Here is a 20,113-nt window from a genome sequence, read left to right on the forward strand (position 1 = left end):
CTGTTGCTAGGCAGGCAAGCACACCACAGTTAGACCTGGGTTCGAATTCTACTTCTTTTAACAACTGTGTCGTCTAGGGTAACTCATTTAATTCCTCTGGCCATTATGATCAAATAAGTGATGAAGGCGCCTAGCACCATGCCTGGAGAGCTTGATGTCTGTGTGTTTGTGCATATGTATATACCATACTCTGCTCTTATAAAATAAAACAATACCAAACAAGTCCCCCACACAAAGATACATAGCTTCATGAATTACTATGATTTAAACTCCAAAAGCAATGTATTAAGAAAAAATGTTTTCCACAGCCTTTCCTACTCTTGATGTTCCTGGGCTTGCTGTTCAATTTTTTGCCAACCTGTTGGATAGTAAATAATATCTTAATGTTGCTCTTAATTAATATTTTCTCAATTGCCATTTAGCTTTATTACTTGGTTTCTTGTCTACTTGTCAAATGCTATTCTAAATGTGCAAATAACTTTTTAAATTATAAAAGTAATACATAGTTATCATCGGAAATTTGAAACCCCACTACCTGAGGATAACTACGGTTCGGATTATGGTGCATTTTGAATCTTCCAGTCTGCTTTTCTTTGGCGTACATGATTATCTAGATTGAGATCATAGCACATATACAGTTTTGTATTCTGACTTTTTCATTTAAGATTGTATCCTGAGAAATTCCTGTGTCATTAAATGTTACATGAAAACATGCCTTTTAATGGCTGCTTACGAGTCTAAATTATGGATGCGCCATAACTTACGTAACCATTGGTTGTTACATTTTTTTAAACTGTTCTAAGTAATACTCACACCAACATCTTTGTACTATATCTAGTCACGTTTATAACAGAACGCTGGATAATGTGGTGAGCTCTCAATGCGCTACCCTTTTCGGAAACATAGCTGCTAAATGTGCAGGAGGCGGGTGCCTGTAGGCAGGCACTGTCTGCAGATAGGCATAACTCTCTACAGTTGGTACTTGGGTACAACGTCAATCTGACAGTTGAGAGCCTTCAGCCCAGAGTCCAAGAGCACTCATGTGTCTGGTTCTCTCCGCAAAGTCCTACTGCTACAGGTATCGCTGTGCTGCTCGAAGCCAGAACACACCTGACAGCTCCGCTTCGAATCTGGGATTCCGCTGTGCAGCCGACCACCTGCCCACCACAGGCTAACAGCCACGAAGAGCCTTCCTGAATCGAAGAAGTCGTGTCTAACCTGCACGCGGCTTCCCTCAGAAGGCTGAACAACCTCTTGTGAAGAATTCCCACCCCCAGGTGGGTTACATACCTGCCCAATGGCCAAAGGAACCGTGTGGCGAGACCAAATAGCTGACCTGCATCAGCAAGTGTGCTTTATTGTGTGGTGCATTTCATGTTTTACGTTTGGAGTCTTTTAAAGAGGAAGGCGGTGGAGGGCACCCTGAACTAGGCCTCAGGAGGTCTGCGTTCTACCCAGGCTCTGCCCCTGGGTTAGACCCCAGGGTCCCACACTTGACCTTCCTGGGCCTCAGTGACCTCATCTGTCCAGTGAGGGGATGCACAACATGATCTCTGAGGCTGTCTCCCAACTCGCAGATTGTCTGAATATATCAGATTCTATTGTGATTTCATAGTGAGAGTTTATGGCAGGTTATTTTTTAGCTGTTTTTTCCCATGTGTGAACCTTGGGTAATACTAATCATGTAAAATAATCGTTCTCTTGTATATTATTTTCAGAAAAGAATGAGGGGGGTGGCGGTGATGGGTCTTTATATTCGTACTGCACTTTGTTTTTTCAAGGAAATCAGTGTCTTTTACATTGTTATAATGAATCCCACTTGGGCCAGTGATGGTGCGCTCAAGTTCAGCAGTCCGAACACGCAGGGATGTCTGTGAGGTGACTTTACTGTGCTTTATATTTTAACATTAAGTGCCTTTGGTTCAGGGGGGCAGTTACAAGCCCTATTTCCCCCTCTCCCCAAAGCCTTTGGTGAATGTGAAATGTTTGCTACATGGAGAAACCTGTTTAATTCTAAATGTAGGAGAAAAAAACCAAGAACCTTGAATTAACTGTATTCAGGGTATCCAGTATTTTGTAATAGGGAAGTAGGAAATCTTGTTGGCTGTGGAGTGTCAGATGCTTCAGATCATGCACTGTGTCGAATAAAGTGGTATCTGCTAAATCAGGCTTCACTCTCATTGTTTCCTTTTCTCTTTCCCTCTATTATGTTTTCTTTTAAAGAAATGACTTTGTGATATGTATGTGTTTTGTTTGCTAGAAAACTTTCTTGTTGTTTAGCTATTTGATAACTTGGATATTTGAGCAGTTTGTGGGAATTTTTATTCCAAAAAGCAGAATTAGGTTCCTGGCAGAACCTAATTATGACCGTGCTTCTTCGTGCCTCAGTAGATGAGACAAGGTCAAGGGCGGCGCCTCCATCCTGTGAAACGCAACAGCTGCTTCACATGCCGGGAAAGCACCTTGACTTAGAGTGATGGCTTCCAGCCAGAAGTCCCTGTCATCACGATCCCAGCCTGATTCCCCAGTCCTCAAAGACCCCACATTTGCTTCTAGCATGTCATTTGAAAGGAGAGGCTTGTCTTTATGTTGGTTGTTCAAAAGCTAAGTCACAGAGTATTCTTAAGTGTTCAGCCAACTCTTGATTGCTACATTTGCACCTGGCCTCCTAATGTTAAAACATTTATCCTGAGAAACAGTTGTGTTGCTGGGGTGTTCGGCCACATTTGTTAGTCTGTCACTTTGCGGATATAAAATGTTTCTTTACACGCTCTCATCAGTTGATGATTAATTTGGGCAAAACCAACAACAAAAAAGCATTTGGTTCATTGAAAAGGCTAATGGAGGAAATAAGGTATTTTATTCTTAAGTCACCAGTACTCAAGCACAGTTTTTGTTTTTACTTGTTACCTCCCACTTACTTACATTTTTCACATGGTTATACTTTTAGTGTGTGTATTTTGGATTCTTTTCTTGGTAATTAATGTTATATAGCATAAATATTTTGGGGTGTGTTTTGGCTTAGTCTTTAGAATTGCATTTTTAGCAGGAGCATAATGTTAGAAAGCATTTAAAGTGAAATCCTAACAAGCCCTTCATTTAAGAACCACATTTCTAGGTTACTGACTGCAGAGCGTGCCGGACTACAGACAGCTGTGGCTACTGTGCTTTGTAAAATTGTGTGTTGGCTTAGGAACAGACTGACAGGATCGTGGTATACGAACTGCAGCTTTAATGCTGTATACGCATTTCTGAAAAATCTCACCTTCTGCAAAATTGCGTGTAAAAAATAGGGAGCATGAGGAAAAATAGAGGTAGGGGCAGACCACTCACACGTTAAGGAACTTTGCCGCTAGAGCGCTAACAAAAATAATACCTATCCTACTAAAATCAGTAGCTCAGTTAAATCTGCAGTGGCAGCATCACAGCCAGTCAGTCCTTTGCAGCCTTAAGCCCTGGGGCTCCTCCATCTTTCTTTTCTAAGATGTAAGTTTTATTTATTTATTTATTTATTTATTTATTTTTGCGGTACGCGGGCCTCTCACTGTTGTGGCCTCTCCCGTTGCGGAGCACAGGCTCCAGACGTGCAGGCTTAGCGGCCATGGCTCACGGGCCCCGCGGCATGTGGGATCCTCCCGAACCGGGGCACGAACCCGTGTCCCCTGCATCGGCAGGCAGACTCTCAACCACTGCGCCACCAGGGAAGCCCTTAAGATGTAAGTTTTTAATGGCATTTGCTTTTAATGGAGACCACTTCCATCAAAAGTAAAGATCTGATTGGGGTTTTAGACTTCTGCATCAGTCTTTATAAGGTTAGGGGGGCAGTGTTTTTGTAGTATCTTTATTCAAACTCGCAGATTTTCAGAGAGTTTATTTAACATAGGGCAAATTTGAGCAATTTTGAAGCCACTAAATAAACCACTACTTGTACTTCCATAGGGTTAAAAAAAGTATTTTGGAGGTCTTCATATATCGCTAAAGTTTTCTATTAACTTTCAAGAAAGTTTACCTGTGATGGTTTCAAAACACATTTCAAATAACATACACCCCAACGTGACTTTCACATTCGACCATCTTCCAATCTCTGTTTACAAATCACTTACGAGCTATTTCTGCATTAAAGAAATATTCGTCTTAACAGAACAGACTACTTGGCTGATGTGCCAGTACCAGTATAGGAAAATCTGTGTTTTGTTTGTTTGTTTGTTTTGTTTGTGTTTTCAGGAACTCATTTATTAGGTGTGTGCTTCTAATTCATTTTTTGTCCCATTGAAGAGTGGAGGAAATTGAAGGTTTGTTCTCAAATCTGCTTTGGTCCTGAATCTTGGGCAGTCTTAATATATATTCAGGGGTGTACATGAGGTTCTGAGTAGGGAGCAGGTCATCTTCTTTTAAGCCTGTAAACATGAGTAGAAGGGGGGAGTGACGGGGAGTGATGGTTGTGGTGATCAAGAGTGACCTTTCCTTCTCAGAAAACATCAGATTACTTAGAGGCATCAGACTTTGCATGGTTCAACCTACAGCTTAAAATGAAATACAGATCTCCACCAATGTAGACATTTTTTTTCTTTTTTTAACTCTTCCCTCCCCACTTTTTTTTTTTTTTGACACAGCATCTCTGTTGTCCACATGAAAGGAAAAAAGAAATCGAAGATGCTATTTATTTTAGTAAGTGTTGGTTTGGGCTGGGGCGTGGTGGGGTAGTGGCTCCAAACCAATATGTTGGTAAATTCTGTTTTCCTTGGACCGTCTTTACTAAGAATTCTGTTGTTGACATAAAATAAGGCAAAGGGCCTTTCATCCATGAGAATCTCAGGAACCTCTTGCTAATCACCTTTTCAAAACAGATCATGGAGCTTCCCTGGTGGCGCAGTGGTTGAGAGTCCGCCTGCCGATGCAGGGGACACGGTTTGTGCCCTGGTCCGGGAAGATCCCACATGCCGCGGAGCGGCTGGGCCTGTGAGCCATGGTCGCTGAGCCTGCGCGTCCGGAGCCTGTGCTCCGCAACGGGAGAGGCCACAGCAGTGAGAAGCCCGCGTACCGCGAAAAAAAAAAAAAAAAACAGATCATGTTTTCAAGCTACACATAAAGTTGTTCTATGTGGTAAAATCCATAGTTGACCTAGTGAAAGGAGTATTTTGAGGGAAAAAAGACGTGGAAATATGATGTTTTCTGTTCTGAGACTTCAGGAATTTGATACAAGGGACTAGTGTAGGATTTATTTTTCCTTTATAAAATATTTGGTATGCATTTCTTCCCCCTTCCTTCCAACAGATATCGAAACTAACCTTACCATTGGCAATATTTATCACCAGGGAGTTAACCTGCAGGCTGGCTTTTAGGAGGAGCACTGGAGGTGCAGAGCCTGGCTCTTGTGGGAACGGGGGCGACAAGAAGCAGGCTGACTGATGCCCATTCTAAAGGCGCTGTCATTGCTCTGCCCTCCCTTGGCCGCCATGCAGAAACGTGAGCCCAGACTTTCTCGATTGTCCAATTTCTGGGAGTACATACCTGGCTCTTTGCATTTTCATGTGAAGTCTTCTGAGTTTTTAATGTTGGCAACCAATTCAGATTAAAAAAAAAACACTGTGAGGACCTAATAAATTGCTTCTGTAGCCAGATTCAGCCTGTGGAGTGCTACTTTTCAACGGAGATTATGAAAAGTTGATTCATTTCATGGAGCACGAAATCCCATGTTATTTCTTTCTGAAAAATGACTGATCAAGTAAGTAATGTACCAGTTAGAAATGTCCGAGTTTGAGAAAGGGCAGTGGCTTGCCCAAGGCTATCATCTTGCCTAGAAATGCCATAGGGAACACCTTTTCTCCATCCCCACCCCATCCCACCTAAAATCATTTAATAGCCATAGGCAATCTCAGCAGTGCTATCAACAGTTCATTTTCATTAACTTTGGCACTTAAGTTTGCAGACTAATATCAGAGAATAGCAGAAATGTCAGTTGCTTAACTGTTGGTTTCATTTATTAAAATTTAATTGTCTGTAATACGAACTACCCCACAGTAGGCATTGTTTTTATAGGTTTTGCCAGAATCAGCCATGCTGTTAGTGAAAGCTGGCCTTTGTTGTTTCAAATGTTTAAAACACCATGGAAATTATTAACGCCAAGAGGCTCAGTTGGAGCCCTGGCAGCAGGCCAGAACTCCTTCCTTCCTCTGACTCTTGTGTTTAGACTATTAAAGCAGGAGTTTAATTAATTTTATGATTAAGAAAAATCATTACAGATAGTATTCAGGTAGGCTGTAAAATGAGATACGCTCTTTTCTGAAATTTGCCCTATTTAGGATTGGAAAGTTGAAGGGATTAGCACCAAGGGGGTGGAATTTTTCAGTTTCAGATCAGATTCTAATCTGCCCCCAAATGGTAATTGACTCCACAGTCATCATTATGAGAAGGCTGGTTGGGCCTTTGGAATTAGTCATCGTTGTCTGGCAAAAAGACACTTCCATTGCAGGGTAATTGAAGGCCGGGCAGGATTCTCTCCCATTGCTGGGCCTGGGCCATGTTTGACAAACTCCTTGTTTTCTTTGCTGAGGAAATGGAAGACCGATCAGACCAACCCGTTTCCAACATGTCAGTTTGGCACCTCAACAGGGTAAGGTTAGAAGCTCTGAATCAACACTTAGCAGGAAAGTGAAACCAGCTGACAGTCAATCAGGGGAACAGAGATAAGCCCTTCCTTGTCAGGTGGTGCTGATAAAAGGTTCACCTGCATTTAGTTTGGTGCCTGTTAAGAAGGGCCCTTTGTGGTTGCTTTGCTGAAGTCCACAATTTTTCTCTGCCCCAGACACTTGACAAATGAAATTTTATTTATTTTCTTTTAAATGACATGGAAGGATGCCCTTTTTAATCTCTTCCGTTATCTTCTTTAAAAGGCAGTTTATCATGGTGTGAAGAGAGCACCAGAATGAGATTATCTGGGATTGTTTCCCTGCCTCTCCACCTACTTACCTTGTGACCTTTAGGCAGGTAATGTCCTCTCAGGTTAAATGGGGATAATAATAGTACCTACCTCTTGAGGTTGTGCGGAGATATGAAATAATACAAAAATAAAGTGTTTAGCACAAATTACTTGGGTAAGTGCTTGCTAGGTACTTGTTTCTACTATGAGTGTGATTATTAAGATCAGAGGAGCAGGAAGGTACTACCAGACAGTCCTGGTCAGTCATGGAGTTCAGCTTAGAACAGGGAGCAAAGTGGGCCAAGAGGCAGAAAACAAAGAGGCTGAATTTAAAAGCGAAACTTGATCTCTATCTCAAATATAAAAAAAGAAGCTGGCATGATTGACCCCCAAATCTCTGTTAATACTTGAATTTGAAAATGTTCTGACACTATGTGGTCCATCTGTTCCCCAAATTTTGTCTGCGCCGGTGCAGCTTGTGGGATTTTAGTTCCCCAACCAATGATCAAACCCGGGCCCTCGGCAGTGAGAGCACAGAGTCCTGACCACTGGACCACCAGGGAATTCCCCCCATCAAAGTTCTCTTTAAAGGAGAAAATTACATCTGACTATTGCAGCATAGATTGTATAATTCTGAAGCTTTTCCTCCTCAATCTGCCTCACAAAGAACCTCTGGCAGGTTTAATACCAATGAAAATGTCATTCATGGGCATAACAATAGTTAAAAATAGAAAACAAAAGGGAAGGCAGTCTGTTGTCTCATAATATGCTAGTCAGCCTGTTAAGGTTTTCTGTGGTGTTTTCAATGTTAATTTGCATGCCAGTTTTAGAGAATAGTTGTTTAGGTAATTCTGGGAACTCATTTAAATTATTTCTTCTTACTTAATTCTTCTCTGAGATTTTTGGTCCAGGATCTAGATCCTAACTTCATAAATTACCACATTCAAAACTCAAAACAACATCCAAAGGAGAATAGTTGAGGGTTTGGCAATGCTCATAGGGATTGGTGTAATGGGTTTTGAGAACAGCAACTGTCAAAGTGTGGTCTGTGGACTGCATTCAGGGGGTTGAGTCAGAATTATCTTCATAATAATATTAAGATTTGATTTGCCTTTTTTATTCTCATTATCTCATGAGTGGTGGGATTTTCCAGAGACTACATGATAGGTAGCCTGATGGCTCATAGAATATGAGCTTGTATATTTTTATGTTTTAAAATGTTTCCAGTCTTAATTTTTAATATGCTAAATGTTAGCTCTAACCCACGTTACAAAAGCTCCTTGGGGTCTTCAGTAAGATGTAGGCATGTAGAGGGGTCCTGAGAGCAAAAAGCTTGAGGGCTGCTGATCTAGAAGAAAAGCAAGGTCTCGTGGTGACCAAGTCTGTCTTGGGAATAATGACCAGCCCTTCTCCAGCTCTTCCGAAGACAGTCAAGAAGAATTGAGTTTAAATGACCACAGGAGAAAGTTAAAATTATCTGCTAAGAGGTGCTTCCTTCCTATTCGTTTCTGGAGACCTGTTAAATGCAGAGGAGAATTTCCTTCCGTGGCTCGAAGAAAACCCACCAATGATTTAGTTGAAGTGGTCACGATGTGGAAGGGTCAGAAAGAGGAAGCCCTGGGGAGCAGCACAGGGAGATGGCCCCGCCATGGGTTGTCACATTTTCTCAGAGATGGTTATAATGGAGTTGGGTCCTCTGAGAGACAATTCTGTGAGTGGAGTGCCCTAAACAGTCCTGTAATTGGAGTCACTCTGATATACAAGGACTCCCCAGGAGGGCTTTGGAATATCGGGTGCACACAGTGTAAGTTCCCCCACTCTTGCAGCCTCTGTTCGAGGTGATGTGGTAGTGGGACCCCTGCTTGTCAACCATCTGCCCCCTCAGATGGTGGTTGTATCATAAAGCGAGTGAGGAGGGTCAAAGTGTTACTTTCATGAAACAGCTCACTTTCTGCTGGTGGAATTCATCTTCATTGTGCTGTAAATTGTGACTGTTTTACCTTCCTCTTGCCTGGTTTATCTTCCAGTCACAGTTTTAGGTTCTCCTTAGCCAGGCACTACGCTGAAGGCTTTATGTACATGATCTAATTTAATCTGCAGGCGATCTCGGGAGGACATGGTTATTTTTGGTTAGTATTCCCACTTTGCGCTTAGGAAACTAGGACTCGGTGTTTGCAAGGCGTCCAGGTGACACGGCTGAATGAGGCCGAACCAGGACTCCCACCATTTTTGTGACTTCTCTCTACTGCCTCACTAGATCCACAGTTTTATTTTGAGTTTGGTGTGGGGAGGGGTGGATTGAAGAGGGGAGATTACTGAGGCAAAAGGGAGCCTGAAGGAGAAAAAAGGCAAAGAGCGAGGAGATGGAATGGATCAGTGGTGAAGAACATGGACCCTGGAGCCAGACTGTCTTGGTTTAAATTCTTACCCTACCACTTGCTAGATGGGTGACTTCGGGCAAGTTACTTAACCGATTTGTTTTTCAGATTTTGAAAATTAAAATTTACTTTCAGAAAAGGTAGAATCAAGGCAGGAGTGTTAAAATCGTCAGTATAGGGTGATCTGTGTGCAAATTTTTGACCTGCTTTACATCCCTTCCGTGTCATTCTCAATATGGCAATGAGACATCCAAGGTTAGGACCACACATTTTCAGAAGGCGTGTTTTCATCACATCATTTTCTTTCCCAGAACGTGCTGCTTCTTTTTACAAAACGATCATGTTTCCGTAAAGAGGCGGATTTTTTTTTTTTTTTAGGGGCGAGGTGGGAGAAAGCTGGGTATATGGGAAACATTCACCTGCTAGCAGTAATGAAGATCAAAAGGTGCATTATCAGCTCATTCATACCAGGCTCAAATTCATGAAAAAAGTTACAGCTGATAAGACGACTGAGCTCATGTGTGAAGAGTGAAACAAGTGTCCTGCACCATGCTTGTTAAAAAGCGCTCTGAAAAAGCATACGGGAGGAGTTCCTTGATAAGAGTGAATCCCCTGGTCTTTGTGAAACTGGGCAAAAGTCTCTTAGTTGCTTCCCCTAACTCTGCTGAGGGACTGAAAACTGGGCATTGTTTCTTAAGATGTGGTTTCAGGGCAGCTTCCAACTCAGCATTGTCCTCTGTTCCAGAACATTGTAAATACTCAGTTTGGTGGAGAGGGGGAAAAAAACGTCATTAATGTGGGAGTCACATTCCCACATTATTTGTTATATTTATTAACATATTTGTTATATTTATTAACAAAATCTTTTGCTCCAGAATATATTAGGCAAGCCAAAGGATGAATCACGTTGATTACTGCTTCTGGCTGTCAGCTTTGGACAGTCTCTTTTGGAGGCAGCCCTTGTATTGATACCCCCATCCCTGGCAACTGGAAGTGGTTTTATGTGTATTGTTCCCCCTCTAGTGGCCAGATTGGTTTTTTTTTTTTTAACATCTTTATTGGAGTATAATTGCTTTACAATGGTATGTTAGCTTCAGCTTCACAACAAAATGAATCAGTTATATACATACATATATTCCCATATCTCTTCCCGCTTGCGTCTCCCTCCCTCCCACCCTCCCTATCCCACCCCTCCAGGCGGTCACAAAGCACCGAGCTGATCTCCCTGTGCTATGCGGCTGCTTCCCACTAGCTATTTACCTTACGTTTGGTAGTGTATATATGTCCATGCCTCTTTATCGCTTTGTCACCGTTTACCCTTCCCCCTCCCCATAACCTCAAGTCCATTCTCTAGTAAGTCTGTGTCTTTATTCCTGTTTCACCCCTAGGTTTTTCATGACATTTTTTTTTAATTCCATATATATGTGTTAGCATACGGTATTTGTCTCTCTCTTTCTGACTTACTTCACTCTGTATGACAGACTCTAGGTCTATCCACCTCATTACAAATAGCTCAATTTCGTCTCTTTTTATGGCTGAGTAATATTCCATTGTATATATGTGCCACATCTTCTTTATCCATTCATCCGATGATGGACACTTAGGTTGTTTCCATCTCCGGGCTATTGTAAATAGAGCTGCAATGAACATTTTGGTACATGACTCTTTTTGAATTATGGTTTTCTCAGGGTATATGCCCAGTAGTGGGATTGCTGGGTCATATGGTAGTTCTATTTGTAGCTTTTTAAGGAACCTCCATACTGTTCTCCACAGTGGCTGTATCAATTTACATTCCCACCAACAGTGTAAGAGGGTTCCCTTTTCTGCACACCCTCTCCAGCATTTATTGTTTCTAGATTTTTTGATGATGGCCATTCTGACTGGTGTGAGATGATATCTCATTGTAGTTTTGATTTGCATTTCTCTCATGATTAGTGATGTTGAGCATTCTTTCATGTGTTTGTTGGCAATCTGTATATCTTCTTTGGAGAAATGTCTATTTAGGTCTTCTGCCCATTTTTGGATTGTGTTGTTTGTTTTTTTGTTATTGAGCTGCATGAGCTGCTTATAAATTTTGGAGATCGATCCTTTGTCAGTTGCTTCATTTGCAAATATTTTTTCCCATTCTGAGGGTTGTCTTTTGGTCTTCTTTATGGTTTCCTTTGCTGCGCAAAAGCTTTTAAGTTTCATTAGGTCCCATTTGTTTACTCTTGTTTTTATTTCCATTTCTCTAGGAGGTGGGTCAAAAAGGACCTTGCTGTGATTTATGTCATAGAGTGTTCTGCCTATGTTTTCCTCTAAGAGTTTGATAGTTTCTGGCCTTACATTTAGGTCTTTAATCCATTTTGAGCTTATTTTTGTGTATGGTGTTAGGGAGTGATCTAATTTCATACCTTTACATGTAGCTGTCCAGTTTTCCCAGCACCACTTATTGAATAGGCTGTCCTTTCTCCACTGTACATTTCTGCCTCCTTTGTCAAAGATAAGGTGTCCATATGTGCGTGGGTTTATCTCTGGGCTTTCTATCCTGTTCCATTGATCTATCTTTCTGTTTTTGTGCCAGTACCATACCGTCTTGATAACTGTAGCTTTGTAGTATAGTCTGAAGTCTGGGAGCCTGATTCCTCCAGTTCCTTCTTTCGTTCTCAAAATTGCTTTGGCTATTCGGGGTCTTTTGTGTTTCCATACAAATTGTGAAATTTTTTGTTCTAGTTCTGTGAAAAATGCCAGTGGTAGTTTGATAGGGATTGCATTGAATCTATAGATTGCTTTCGGTAGTAGAGTCATTTTCACAATGTTGATTCTTCCAATCCAAGAACATGGTATATCTCTCCATCTATTTGTATCGTCTTTAATTTCTTTCATCAGTGTCTTATAATTTTCTGCATACAGATCTTTTGTCTCCTTAGGTAGGTTTATTCCTAGATATTTTATTCTTTTTGTTGCAATGGTAAATGGGAGTGTTTTCTTGATTTCACTTTCAGATTTTTCATCATTAGTATATAGGAATGCCAGAGATTTCTGTGCATTAATTTTGTATCCTGCCACTTTACCAAATTCATTGATTAGCTCTAGTAGTTTTCTGGTAGCATCTTTAGGGTTCTCTATGTATAGGATCATGTCATCTGCAAACAGTGACAGCTTTACTTCTTCTTTTCCGATTTGGATTCCTTTTATTTCCTTTTCTTCTCTGATTGCTGTGGCTAAAACTTCCAAAACTATGTTGAATAAGAGTGGTGAGAGTGGGCAACCTTGTCTTGTTCCTGATCTTAGTGGAAATGCTTTCAGTTTTTCACCATTGAGGATGATGTTTGCTGTGGGCTTGTCATATATGGCCTTTATTATGTTGAGGAAAGTTCCCTCTATGCCTACTTTCTGCAGGGTTTTTATCATAAATGGGTGTTGAATTTTGTCAAAAGCTTTCTCTGCATCTATTGAGATGATCATATGGTTTTTCTCCTTCAGTTTGTTAATATGGTTTATCACATTGATAGATTTGCGTATATTGAAGAATCCTTGCATTCCTGGAATAAACCCCACTTGATCATGGTGTATGATCCTTTTAATGTGCTGTTGGATTCTGTTTGCTAGTATTTTGTTGAGGATTTTTGCATCTATGTTCATCAGTGATATTGGCCTGTAGTTTTCTTTCTTTGTGACATCCTTGTCTGGTTTTGGTATCAAGGTGATGGTGGCCTCGTAGAAGGAGTTTGGGAGTGTTCCTCCCTCTGCTATATTTTGGAAGAGTTTGAGAAGGATAGGTGTTAGCTCTTCTCTAAATGTTTGATAGAATTCGCCTGTGAAGCCATCTGGTCCTGGGCTTTTCTTTGTTGGAAGATTTTTAATCACAGTTTCAATTTCAGTGCTTGTGATTGGTCTGTTCATATTTTCTATTTCTTCCTGATTCAGTCTTGGCAGGTTGTGCATTTCCAAGAATTTGTCCATTTCTTCCAGATTGTCCATTTTATTGGCATATAGTTGCTTGTAGTAATCTCTCATGATCTCTTTTATTTCTGCAGTGTCAGTTGTTACCTCTCCTTTTTCATTTCTAATTCTATTGATTTGAGTCTTCTCCCTTTTTTTCTTGATGAGTCTGGCTAGTGGTTTATCTATTTTGTTTATCTTCTCAAAGAACCAGCTTTTAGTTTTATTGATCTTTGCTATTGTTTCCTTCATTTCTTTTTCATTTATTTCTGATCTGATTTTTATGATTTCTTTCCTTCTGCTAGCTTTGGGGTTTTTTTGTTCTTCTTTCTCTAATTGCTTTAGGTGCAAGGTTAGATTGTTTATTCGAGATGTTTCCTGCTTCTTAAGGTGGGCTTGTATTGCTATAAACTTCCCCCTTAGAACTGCTTTTGCTGCATCCCACAGGTTTTGGGTCGTTGTGTCTCCATTGTCGTTTGTTTCTAGGTATTTTTTGATTTCCTCTTTGATTTCTTCAGTGGTCACTTCATTATTAAGTAGTGTATTGTTTAGCCTCCATATGTTTGTATTTTTTGCAGATCTTTTCCTGTAATTGATATCTAGTCTCATGGCGTTGTGGTCAGAAAAGATACTTGATACAATTTCAATTTTCTTAAATTTACCAAGGCTTGATTTGTGACCCAAGATATGATCTATCCTGGAGAATGTTCCATGAGCACTTGAGAAAAATGTGTATTCTGTTGTTTTTGGATGGAATGTCCTATAAATATCAATTAACTCCATCTCGTTTAATGTATCATTTAAAGCTTGTGTTTCCTTATTTATTTTCATTTTGGATGATCTGTCCATTGGTGAAAGTGGGGTGTTAAAGTCCCCTACTATGAATGTGTTACTGTCGATTTCCCCTTTTATGGTTGTCAGTATTTGCCTTATGTATTGAGGTGCACCTAAGTTGGGTGCATAAATATTTACAATTGTTATATCTTCCTCTTGGATCGATCCCTTGATCATTATGTAGTGTCCTTCTTTGTCTCTTCTAATAGTCTTTGTTTTAAAGTCTATTTTGTCTGATATGAGAATTGCTACTCCAGCTTTCTTTTGGTTTCCATTTGCATGAAATACCTTTTTCCATCCCCTTACTTTCAGTCTGTATGTGTCTCTAGGTCTGAAGTGGGTCTCTTGTAGACAGCAAATATATGGGTCTTGTTTTTGTATCCATTCAGCCAATCTGTGTCTTTTGGTGGGAGCATTTAGTCCATTTACATTTAAGGTAATTATCGATATGTGTGTTCCTATTCCCATTTTTCTTAATTGTTTTGGGTTCATTATTGTAGGTCCTTTCCTTCTTTTGTGTTTCTTGCCTAGAGAAGTTCCTTTAGCAGTTGTTGTACAGCTGGTTTGGTGGTGCTGAACTCTCTCAGCTTTTGCTTGTCTGTAAAGGTTTTAATTTCTCCATCAAATCTGAATGAGATCCTTGCTGGGTAAAGTAATCTTGGTTGCAGGTTTTTCTCCTTCAACACTTTCAATATGTCCTGCCACTCCCTTCTGGCTTGCAGAGTTTCTGCTGAAAGATCAGCTGTTAACCTTATGGGGATTCCCTTGTGTGTTATTTGTTGTTTTTCCCTTGCTGCTTTTAATATGTTTTCTTTGTATTTAATTTTTGACAGTTTGATTAATATGTGTCTTGGCGTATTTCTCCTTGGATTTATCCTGTATGGGACTCTCTGTGCTTCCTGGACTTGATTAACTATTTCTTTTCCCATATTAGGGAAGTTTTCAACTATAATCTCTTCAAATATTTTCTCAGTCCCTTTCTTTTTCTCTTCTTCTTCTGGAACCCCTATAATTTGAATGTTGGTGCGTTTAATGTTGTCCCAGAGGTCTCTCTGTCCCAGTCCCAGACTGTCCTCAGTTCTTTTCATTCTTTTTTCTGCTCTGCAGTAGTTATTTCCACTATTTTATCTTCCAGGTCACTTATCCGTTCTTCTGCCTCAGTTATTCTGCTATTGATCCCATCTAGAGTATTTTTAATTTCATTTATTGTGTTGTTCATCGTTGCTTGTTTCATCTTTAGTTCTTCTAGGTCCTTGTTAACTGATTCTTGCAATTTGTCCATTCTATTGTCCATTCTATCTCCAAGATTTCGGATCAACCTTACTATCATTATTCTGAATTCTTTTTCAGGTAGACTGCCTATTTCCTCTTCATTTGTTAGGTCTGGTGGGTTTTTATCTTGCTCCTTCATCTGCTGTGTGTTTTTCTGTCTTTTCATTTTGCTTATCTTACTGTGTTTGGGGTCTCCTTTTTTGCAGGCTGAAGGTTCGTAGTTCCTGTTGTTTTTTGTGTCTGTCCCCAGTGGCTAAGGTTGGTTCAGTGGGTTGTGTAGGCTTCCTGGTGGAGGGTACTAGTGCCTGTGTTCTGGTGTATGAGGCTGGATCTTGTCTTTCTGGTGGGCAGGTCCACGTCTGGTGGTGTGTTTTGGGGTGTCTGTAGACTTACTATGATTTTGGGCAGCCTCTCTGCTAATGGGTGGGGTTGTGTTCCTGTCTTGCTAGTTGTTTGGCATAGGATGTCTAGCACTGTAGCTTGCTGGTCGTTGAGTGAAGCTGGGTGCTGGCGTTGAGATGGAGATCTCTCGGAGATTTTTGCTGTTTGATATTATGTGCAGCTGGGAGGCCTCTTGTGGACCAGTGTCCTGAAGTTGGCTCTCCCACCTCAGGGGCACAGCACTGACTCCTGGCTGCAGCACCAAGAGCCTTTCATCCACAGGGCTCCTTAATTTGGGATGATTCCTTGTCTATTCAGGTATTCCACAGATGCAGGGTATATCAAGTTGATTGTGGAGCTTTAATCCGCTGCTTCTGAGGCTGCTGGGAGAGATTTCCCTTTCTCTTCTTTGTTCTGACAGTTCCCAGGGGCTCAGCTTTGGATTTGGCCCCGCCTGTGCGTGTAGGTCGCCGGAGGGCGTCTGTTCTTTGCTCAGACAGGACGGGGTTAAAGGAGCCGCTGATTCGGAGGCTCTGGCTCACCCAGGCCGGGGGGTAGGGAGGGTCACGGAGTGCGGGGCGGGCCTGCAGCGGCAGAGGCCGGCGTGACGCTGCAGCCTGAGGGCGCCGTGCGCTCTCCCGGGGGAGCCGTCCCTGGATCCCGGGACCCTGGCAGTGGCGGGCTGCACAGGCTCCCCGGAAGGGCGTGTGGCTAGTGACCTGTGCTCGCACACAGGCCTCCTGACGGCGGCAGCAGCGGCCTCAGCGTCCCATGTCCGTCTCTGGGCTCCGCAATCTTAGCCGCGGCTCGCGCCCGTCCCTGGAGCCCTCTCAAGCAGCGCTCTTAATCCCCTCTCCTCGTGCACCAGGAAACAAAGAGGGACGTAAAAGTCTCTTGCCTCTTCGGCAGGTCCAGACCCCTCCCCGGACTCTCTCCCGGCCAGCCGCGGCGCACCAACGCCCTGCAGGCTGTGTTCACGCCGCCAACCTCAGTCCTCTCCCGGCGCTCCGACAAAAGCCGGAGCCTCAGCTCCCAGTCCCGCCCGCCCCGGCGGGCGAGCAGACAAGCCTCTCGGCTGGTGAGTGCCGGTCGGCCCGATCCTCTGCGCTGGAATCTGTCCGCTTTGCCCTCCGCACCCCTGTTGCTGTGTTCTCCTCCGCGGCTCCCAAGCTCCCCCACTCCGCCTCCCGAAGTCTCCACCCGCGAAGGGGCTTCCTAGTGTGTGGACACTTTTCCTCCTTCACAGCTCTCTCCCGCTGGTGCAGGACCCGTCCCTATCCTTTTGTCTCTGTTTAGTTTTTTCTTTTGCCCTAACCAGGTACGTGGGGGGTTCCTTGCCTTTTGGGAGGTCTGAGGTCTTCTGCCAGCGTTCAGTAGGTGCTCCGTAGGAGTTGTTCCACGCGTAGATGTATTTCTGGTGTACCTGTGGAGAGGAAGGTGATCTCCACGTCTTACTCTTCCGCCATCTTCCCGGAAGTCGCCAGATTGGTTTTGATTTTTGCACAAATGATCTCTGGAGTTGGAGAACCTTTCGTTTAGGGGTGCTGTGGATTTGGGAAAGCCAGGGGGAGAGGATAAAGAAGAGTGTGCAAATCTTTATTCCATAGGAAAAAATTGTTCTAAAGTTTTTCTCCCGTCCAGTCCCTCGATTTTTAAAGAGCTGATGGAGATGGAGACTGACCTGCGGAAGGGAGGAGATCTCTCATCTTTTCACTCTGATTGTTTTCTGAATTTCTACTGCCTTTATTAAGAATTATGTTATTGGGACTTCCCTGGTGGCGCAGTGGTTAGGAGTCCTCCTGCCAATGCAGGGGACGTGGGTTCAGGCCCTGGTCCGGGAAGATCCCACACGCTGCAGAGCAACTAAGCCCATGTGCCACAACTACTGAGCCTGTGCTCTGGAGCCCACGAGCCACAACTACTGAGCCCCTGTGCCACAACTAGTGAAGCCCGCGACCCTAGAGCCCATGGTCTGCAACAAGAGAAACCACCACAATGAGAAGCCCATGCACCACAGCGAAGAGTAGCCCCTGCTCGCCACAACTAGAGAAAGCCCGTGCACAGCAATGAAGACCCAATGCATCCAAAAATTAATTAATTAATGTTTAAAAAGAAGTATCTTATTAATAACTCTCCATCAAGTTTCAATAGAAAAATATTTTTTAATTATAAGAGCAATAAAATGCATAGGGTAAAACTAGAAACCCTAAAAAAATATTCAGAGTGTCCTTCATTCTGTGAGTTCTGGTCTTCTCCCGAGTCTGTGCCAGCAGGTAACTACTATCAACAGTACGTGTAACTTTCCAGGCTTTTTTCTATGCATTTAAAAACACGTATTGTACATGTGTCTATTGGTATATATTGAATACAGATGACTTATCAAAATATACATAGATGCACACAGAAATCGCACACAATGTATTCAACTTATATTTGGTTTTCGTGAAACAAAATCAAGTCATACTACAGATACTGTTCATTTAATATATTGTGTACACTCCATGAAAGTAATATATAGGTCTAGCTCTTTTTCAATAGCTGAATTAATGACATTCATTTATTTAAGCATTCCCTTATTTATGAATATTTGGGTTATTTTCAATTTTTACTGTTAAAAAATGTTCCAATAAACCTACCTGTACCTACTTATATCTCTGCCGGTTTGTGCAGATATTTTCTGTAGGACAAGTTCCTGGGAGTCTAACTCCTGTATCAGAGCTTATGGTTATTTTAAATTGTGATGGATATTGACAACCCTCCTTTTTTTGGCTGTACCAATTTACGTTCCCACACACGGTGAATCTGCAGCTTTTTAACGCTATTTTTTCATCCTAAAACGAATCTGAGAACAGGGTAGCTCAGTGTAGGAAAATTCTTCTGTAGGATTCAGGAATAGTTGTCGGGGGGATGAATGAAATCAAGCTGAGGTCTTCATGTGGCCTCAGCACTGGAGCCTTCCCTGCTCTCTGTGGCTGAAATACAACTGGGGGGTATGCTAATCGGTCCAGTTTTGATGGCAGGTGAGTCCAGTCTGCAAAAATGATTCACTGTTAGTGGAATCAGTCTTGAGGAGTAAATTGTTTCCACTCCCCACCCCTGCCCACAATCCACAGTGACCTCTTTACTGCCTGTAATTTCCATGTTATTTTTCTCCTTGTGGCCTGGCGATCTGGAGCTCATCTCTGAGTTAATAATTCTGACCTTTCCTATGTATGGCTGGTTGCCCTTGAAAGTTAAAAAATCATAGTCTGAAGGTCAGAAACCCTGCATGCTATCTAGCCTCATCAGCTTCCCCCTCCCCATCTCTCTACTCCATCTGATGTCCTCAGAGCTGGGCCCTGCGCCACGCCTGGCTTGTTGTGTTAGAAGTACCCTGGTGGTGATGGGGGTTGTCACAAATGCACTTTCCTGAGCACCCCACCTCCCCACCCCCGCCAGAAGACTGAGTGAATAGGGCTCAAATGAGGCCTGGGATTACATACTTCTCAAAATCCCCATTCTTACCTCCTGGGCCTCTTACCCCTTGGGAGCTTTAGTTGCATTATCTGTAAAATGAGGGCTTGAAGTATATCAAACTCTCTCCTGTAGGGGAAAGGAGGAGAGGAAGGTTGTCAGGAAAATTCTGCCTGAGACTTTCGATTAGGAGAATTGCTCCGGGGAGTCACTAGTGTGTCCGTTTTGGTGGAAACATTGGCCAGCAGATGGTGCTTCTGCTTTAGGCTCTATTTTTTGGCTCCCTTCTGGAATGACATAAAACCAGATGCAAGGAAGGCAAGACTGAAAAAAATGTATGTGCCTCTATTGGCATAGACCTGTGGTAGATCCCTCATTTCACAATCTTTAAGGACCCTTCACTCTGGAATTCTGTGACTGGGGTCCCTGGTGAAGTAAACCCAAAAGTGAAGCCAGCGACACAAAACTAAGCAGTAGCTTTTGCTTTATAGTACCTTTGTAAAACAATAACAACAGAAGGCTTTCCTTGGTACTGCAGGACCGAAATGATAGCTGGTATGTTGTTTTGTAAATATTTATAAATGTAGAAAGAGCTAAATGACCTGAGTTTTTGACATTTGCTGGCATTGAGGAACTAAAGTCAGCCTGCTAGCAGCTGCACGATGGTGTGTGGCTTTTTGGTTACCCTTGGCACATGCTTCCTCTGTTGGGACCTGTGGGTTTTGCAATATGAACTTGGAGCTTTGGAGCTTTTTTGTCCCATAATGTCTATAAGACTCATAATCAAGTTGGCTTGGTGGTAAGGGATAAATTATTACTTACTGCTTTGTATGTCCTCAGAGTGTCACTATTTAAAAACAAATAAGCTGAAACTGCAATTGGAGAATGCCAGCTTAATTTCTTCTTAGTTAAGAAAAACATGAGTAGCATTTATTATCACCATAGACCTTTT

At 42.3% G+C, this 20,113-nt stretch overlaps 1 protein-coding gene across 6 annotated transcripts in view; it reads left to right on the forward strand.

Annotated features, from left to right (window-relative positions):
* SUMF1 (sulfatase modifying factor 1) overlaps positions 1-2,505 on the forward strand; it is a 111,620-nt gene extending 109,115 nt beyond the window's left edge. For 4 of the 6 annotated variants that reach the window (XM_060161327.1, XM_060161329.1, XM_060161330.1 and 1 more), the window contains one exon: positions 1,065-2,169. In XM_060161327.1, the coding sequence (XP_060017310.1) occupies positions 1,065-1,175 (111 nt within the window). In that variant the 3' untranslated portion in view covers positions 1,176-2,169. Of the gene's footprint in view, positions 1-1,064; positions 2,170-2,391 lie in introns of those variants that run through there. The other 2 variants (XR_009542716.1, XR_009542717.1) reach the window with 2 other exon arrangements.
* The last annotated feature ends 17,608 nt before the right edge of the window (positions 2,506-20,113 follow it).

The sequence above is a fragment of the Lagenorhynchus albirostris genome, chromosome 10, assembly GCF_949774975.1.
Source record: "Lagenorhynchus albirostris chromosome 10, mLagAlb1.1, whole genome shotgun sequence".
In the NCBI taxonomy this organism is placed as follows: domain Eukaryota; kingdom Metazoa; phylum Chordata; class Mammalia; order Artiodactyla; family Delphinidae; genus Lagenorhynchus; species Lagenorhynchus albirostris.